General features: G+C 40.2%; 1 protein-coding gene across 1 annotated transcript; it reads left to right on the top strand.

The window, feature by feature from the left end:
• The first annotated feature begins 2,475 nt into the window (after positions 1-2,475).
• LOC106562884 (immediate early response gene 5-like protein) lies at positions 2,476-4,766 on the top strand. Its single transcript, XM_014127955.3, has one exon. It carries the CDS (start codon positions 2,626-2,628, stop codon positions 3,547-3,549), a length of 924 nt encoding a protein of 307 aa, XP_013983430.1. The 5' UTR covers positions 2,476-2,625; the 3' UTR covers positions 3,550-4,766.
• The last annotated feature ends 2,380 nt before the right edge of the window (positions 4,767-7,146 follow it).

Here is a 7,146-nt window from a genome sequence, read left to right on the forward strand (position 1 = left end):
CTCGCCAGAGGTAGCCTGACTGCCATTAGGTACCGAGATGAGATCCTCAGACCCCTTGTGAGACCATATGCTGGTGTGGTTGGCCCTGGGTTCCTCCTAATGCAAGACAATGCTAGACCTCATGTGGCTGGAGTGTGTCAGCAGTTCCTGCAAGAGGAAGGCATTGATGCTATGGACTGGCCCGCCCGTTCCCCAGACCTGAATCCAATTGAGCACATCTGGGACATCATGTCTCGCTCCATCCACCAACGCCACGTTGCACCACAGACTGTCCAGGAGTTGGCAGATGCTTTAGTCCAGGTCTGGGAGGAGATCCCTCAGGAGACCATCCGTCACCTCATCAGGAGCATGCCCAGGCGTTGTAGGGAGCTCATACAGGCATGTGGAGGCCACACACACTACTGAGCCTCATTTTGACTTGTTTTAAGGACATTACATCAAAGTTGGATCGGCCTGTAGTGTGGTTTTCCACTTTAATTTTGACTGTGACTCCAAATCCAGACCTCCATGGGTTGATAAATTGGATTTCCATTGATTATTTTAGTGTGATTTCGTTGTCAGCACATTCAACTATGTAAAGAAAAAAGTATTTAATAAGATTATTTCTTTCATTCAGATCTAGGATGTGTTGTTTAAGTGTTCCTTTTATTTTTTTGAGCAGTATATTTATTTATTTTCCCTTAACTATTTGCACATCGTTACAACACTGTATATTGACATAATATGACATTTGAAATGTTTTATTCTTTTGGAAATTCTGTGAGTGTAATGTTTACTGTGCATTTTTTAAATTGTTTTTTTTTCACTTTTGTTTGTTATGTATTTCACTTGCTTTGGCAATGTAAACATATTTTTCCTATGCCAATAAAGCCCCTTAAATTGACAATTGAATTTAGAGAGAGAGAGTAGGGTTCTGAGGTGTGAATCAGGTGGATAATTTTCAATTGATTTACAATATTAAACAGAAATATGTTTACTATGAATGGGATGCAATAGATATATAGCTTTGTGGTTTGACAATCAGACATACACTACATTGGATAGACGTGAACTACATCACATGCATGTTATAACACATGCACTACATACAAATAACTTGTATGTACAGTATATGTCAACTGATATGTAAGAAAGCATTAAATTGATAGATGTGACTGAATGTAGGCCAATAGTATAGGTCTCTCTTTTTTCTCAGTATTTTGTCTGTACAGGAGCAGTTTTTCTAGATTCTTAATATATCAAAGTACACACACTAAAGCGTAAACACATTTTTTTTGGAGCAAAATAGTTTTTTTGACAACTACAAACTTCAAGGGGTTGGTCTGATGGGAATCCGTGATGTCATCGGCCTCTCCCTTTGCTTGAGGATCAATAGAGGAGCAACATAGATCAAAAGAGCACCCCCCCCCCCCCCCCCGCCCCTCCACTTGTGCTATGTCATGACATCCCTGCCTTTTGTTAAGTAAATCAGGTGTTAAATTAGGTGGAGACTAGAGTAACCCTTTAAATGTATGTAGTTCTGTCCTTGAGCTGTTTTTGTCTATTATTGTTCTGTATTATGTCATGTTTTATGTTTTGTATGGACCCCAGGAAGAGTAGTTGCTGCTTTGGCAACAGCTAATGGGGATCCTAATTCTCACATTGACCAGTGGAAATGGATTTCTACTCAACACATTGGAAGCTATTGTGAGACCAATGTGTGATTAACATAACCCAATGGATAGAATACAATAAGTAAATAATGACATGGCACAACGACAAAATTATATGTTATTTGTTTGTCTATTTGTCAATGTAATTTCTTGTTTTTATTGCAAAATAGTTAAATAGGAAAATGGGTCATATTTTCTACTGTTTCCTGATTGTAGTGTACAGCCCTTATATGTATTATGGGGCAGTTGGCTTTTAAAATGTACACACATTTTATTTATACCTGATAAGTATATATATTAAAATGTAATCAGAATAGTTCAGAGATAGTTCAAGAATAAGAATGAATCAATCAATCAAATAAGAAATTAATATCATCATGTGCATAGACAAATATTCAATATGTTCTTATTCTAAACACTAAAACTCATTTTTAAGTGCCCTAGACTTTATTTTTTGTTTGGTACAGAATTCAGATCAGAAATTAATTTGATGAAGATTAATATCCTCAATATTACAGATATTTGTAAGTCAGAAATAGTTTCCCCCATGTTGTAGGCTTGTCACAAAGACACGCATGTACTATTTGATCGGGCGCTTTAGCCCAGTGAGTCTCATGAGAGCGTTCCAGTTTGGTAAAGTAAGTTTGGAATTTGAATAACACAGAAAAACCGCCTCTGTTTGATAGGGCCTGATCATCTCATATGGGTGGAGTTTGCATGTCAATCAATGGCGAACGCGGCTCCCTATTGGCGCAAGAGGTTGTGGGCAGACTCCTCGAAATATATATACTCCTGCAATGTGTGCCTAGCAATTGATTACTTGCTCGCTTACAGAGGGAAGCGGACAGCCGTGTTCAATGTTGCACCACAGAGCTGACTTAGCCTTCGCCCCCAATAGAAATAGCGTGACTTCCACTGAGAGAAAGTCGCTTTTCTGCGTCAGAGAAGAGCGGGAAACGACCAGATCACCATCATGATCAACACGATGGAGTGTGCAGTGGATGCACAAAGTCTAATATCTATTTCCTTACGGAAGATCCACAACTCTAGGACGCAGAGGGGAGGCATCAAGCTGCACAAAAACCTCCTGGTGTCCTATGTGTTGAGGAACGCCAGGCAGGTCTACATGAACGAGAAGTACGCGGAGATTTACAGGATGCAGCAGTACGAAGAGGTGATGACCGTCTGCAACGAGATCCAGGAGTTAAACCCGCTGGATTTGGCCGAGGATTGTGAGGAGCAGAGGGGGGACTGCTGCGGCAACGGCGGGGTGAGCGAGCCGGCGAGTCTGTGCTGCGCTCTGCTGCCAGTGAGCCAACTAGTAGCAGTGCAGTCAGCGCATATGCAAACCCCCTCCGCCTGCTCCGCGCCTCTCTCTCTCCAAAGCGACGAGGTCTGCAAGGAGACAGAGCCCTCGTTTTACCAGAGCTGTTGTGCGGAGGCTTACCCTGTATCGAATTGCGAGTTTTCCCCGGTGAACAACTTACACTGCAACAAAACGACGGTGCTCGATTTGGACACGCACGTAGTGACTACTGTGGAGAATGGGTACCTTCACCAGGACTGCTGCGCGTCTCTCCAACAGTGCTGCCAGGGCGCACAGTACTCAGGCAAGAAACGCAAGGTTGACTTTGAATATTATATATCCGATATTGAGGAGGTACCGGATTTTACGCCGTGTAAAAGAGCGAAATTTGAGGATTGTTCCTATGCAAATTCGGAACACTTGGACACTTCGAACATTTCCAATCTGATCTCGATCTTCGGTTCGGGGTTTTCGGGGCTGGTGAGCAGACAGGCGGACTTAGAGCAAGCCTTAGCCTTGAACGGACAGTTCTGTAGCAAACAAGCCCTATCGAGTCTTGGGGCATGGACTAGAGCTATAGTAGCTTTTTGACTCCATGGTAAACTAGAATGAAATACTTTATGAAATTGTACAAAGTATAAATCAAATCGGATTTATTTTTTTGCAGGAAAGGGTATTTAAAAATTGAACCGTTTGTTGACTTTCGTTTTCACAGGGAGGGAGAGAAAGGTTGTTGCCGCATGTGATGGGCAAGCTTTAATTTTAAACCGAAAATGTCTACATAACACATTTTACATAATAGTTGTGAATTTTATCTAACGAAGTTGATTTCGTTGCCTTAAACCCAACGCATACTACTGGTAGCTAGTGTTGCTAACATTGAAAGTGGTGAATGTCTAGGTCGCGGATTATGTTGTTGATCACTTCAGAACAGTTTTGAACACAATGTCTCGTTTAAAGACACTACACAAGTAGTGTGACAGAATAGCAATCATATAATGTAGCCCCAGCTCCAACCTAACTGGAAAAGTGTGGTCATGGATGGCTTTGCAAAATGCTTTTGTTGTGCGTCGCGGTTTCATTCGGCAAATAACTAATACAAAGCTGTAACAGGCTATTACACAAGCACGGTTGTGTTGTACTTGGTTATCATGTATCTCTGGGTTGATATTTAAACCTTGTGTATAGAAACTCTTATTCTAAGCACATCAGTGGTAGGCTATGTTACATGGGAACTATGTGGTACATTCTGACCACATATAAATTGACAGGTGAAGGCGCAATGGTTCAGACTTACATTTCCCTATCAAACTCCTGGGTGCATTAACTCTGAACCAGCTTGCTGTGTCTCCATTGATCTGCTAGTTGTACCCAAGTTCCCACCTCACCTCTGATCACAACCATTAATTAGGCTACTCCAACTCCCAGAGTGCATGTATAATCTAATAAATCCAGGTAGTTTTTGACAGTTTTGTTTGTTGAGCGCCCCCCTCCCACTTAACCTATAACAAAAAGTTATTGATCAAGCCTTCACAGTAATTCATGATGCCAACATGTCTTGGTTTTGTGAGTTTTCGTTTTATTTTCTTAAATCTTATGACCTTTTGTTCTAAAAAGGCAAGCTCCTGATTTAGCCATACATCCACACATTATAAGCACTATGTGTACTGAAAGATGTTTCCAGACGTCCTCTTCATATTTTGTTTGTATTCTTGTATTTTTGTGCATATTAAATTGTATATCACCGGGTAAAACTGTTTAAGAAAATATTTCTTAAATTTATAATCTTAATAAACAATTGAAAACAATCAACTCTCCTTGATTTATTGTTTGAATGGCACATGCTGGTAAAATGTTATTTCCAATAAGGGAGAGAGGTAGGTCTATTTGGTAACCAGTGTTACAAAAGAAGAATGGACCCTTCATTCAGTGATATGTTGCATAGGCCTACACCACATTATCTTCTCACATCATTGTAGACCAGGAAGACCTGGTTATCAACACAAAGATATCCATGAAATATATGTATTTAGGGATACTACATTTAATTCCAAGAAACTCATAGTATAGCCAACACTTTTGTGTAGCTAGACCTTTTGGGACTAATATTTACAGCATTACTGTTATTGATGGGGCATCCATGTTTAAATGTTAAAAAAAAAAAGAAACAAAAAGTAGCCTGCTATGAGTTGTTACAACGTTACAACTTGGTTGTTACAACCATGTGGAGTGCAATGCTGTAAGAACAATGAAGGATATTTAATAGAGATTGTTTTTTTAACTGGTTTACTTGAGAAAAGGCAGTGGCTAATTTCTAGTCCCAAACTCACATAGGACTGACTGTCTGTGCCTGGTTAGTTAGTGCACGCTCTAGCTGACTGGGACTCTGCTGTGCGCGTACACATTTTTTTGCCCGACATTTCCCCCAAACTTGCATTCGTGTTATCTCTGCTATATGCCACTTGGTGGTGTTCTTCGAAATCAATGAATGAAGGTATTAGAAAGCCTTTGTAGCAGCACCTCGGGCTGACCTCGGCTCCGCTGCCTCTCCCCCCTCGCCACCCCTCCCCCTCGCCACCCCTCCCCCCAACAGTCATCCACCCCGCTTCCCACCCCTTCTCCTGTCTCCCTCGTTTTTATTCCAACCCGAAACCTCTCGACTCCTTTCAATGTAACATACCGCAGTACGTCCAACACGTCAACGCAGCTATGGTTTAGCCTAACCTACTCTTTCAAATCTCCGTTGCTGGCACTGTTTGCCATTAGCCTTTGGGCATATTAATTTGGTATAGGTTGGTCGTAAATAGAAAGCTTAACTAACTCTGCGCGTCGGTTTTCTTAGATTAGACTATTATTTAGCATGATTTAACGACACTACGACAAATAATGGAAGATCTACAATGCTCTTTATAGACTATAGGTTACAGTTAATTTAGATATTTTTGACAAACGGGTAATGGACATTTGATTGTGCTTTTTTTTTTTATTATTTGGAGCATTAGGTCGCTATAGACGGGTTTCATCTCCAGAAAGCGATGATGGAAAATAATTGTTTTTAATAAACCTTTAAAATGAGTGTTCTCCCACTGTAACAAATTAGGGTTCGTTTAGTGGTGTAGAGCGAGCTCCTCCGCGTGGATTCCAAAGGAATAGCATCTATCTCAGAAATAATTCTAAAGATTGGTGCTGTCAGAGAATGTGGTTTCACGTTACAATAACACAACTGGCCTTATTATATATTTTTGTTTATTTGGATCCTCATTAGTCCAGTTGAGAGATTAAATTATTTTCCATTTTATGGTACAAGTATCAAACTTGGTACACTACTACTAGGGACATTTTAAAGATTGGAGGCAGTCTGGGAAGCCTGTCAGTCAACCAGGGCGGCCATTTTAATAAAATGGCTGCCATCCGGATTCCCTTCTGGAAGAAAATAGGGTAAAATCGTTCCAAACAGTATCAAAATGACTTTGTAATGTTATCTACCCACTAAATGAACCCCACAGATAATATAGACAATAATTTGGAAAATAAAGTACTCTTAAGACCTTAATAGGGGTCATGTTGAGGTTATTTTGACCATATTCCAGCAGCTACGTGAACAAATTGTGGACTTTATGATAGAGACACCAAATTTCACACACAGCGAAGGCATATTTAAATAAGTATTTTTGGCAATAGGCGATCACAGATTTTGTCCATTAACCTCTTACATCTAGACGTTCCGCTAGCGAAACACCTGCTCCAATATCCAATGATAGGCGTGGCACGAATTACAAATTCCTCAAAAATACAAAAACTTCAATTTTTCAAACATATGACTATTTCACAGCATTTTAAAGACAAGACTCTCCTTTATCTAACCACACTGTCCGATTTCAAAAAGGCTTTACAGCGAAAGCAAAACATTAGATTATGTCAGCAGAGTACCAAGCCAGAAATAATCAGACACCCATTTTTCAAGCTAGCATATAATGTCACAAAAACCCAGAAGACAGCTAAATGCAGCACTAACCTTTGATGATCTTCATCAGATGACACACCTGGGACATTATGTTATACAATACATGCATGTTTTGTTCAATCAAGTTCATATTTATATCAAAAAACAGCTTTTTACATTAGCATGTGACGTTCAGAACTAGCATACCCACCGCAAACTTCCGGGGAATTTGCTAACAATTTACT

The sequence above is a fragment of the Salmo salar genome, chromosome 11 (assembly GCF_965601325.2).
Source record: "Salmo salar chromosome 11, fSalSal1, whole genome shotgun sequence".
Taxonomy (NCBI): Eukaryota; Metazoa; Chordata; class Actinopteri; order Salmoniformes; family Salmonidae; genus Salmo; species Salmo salar.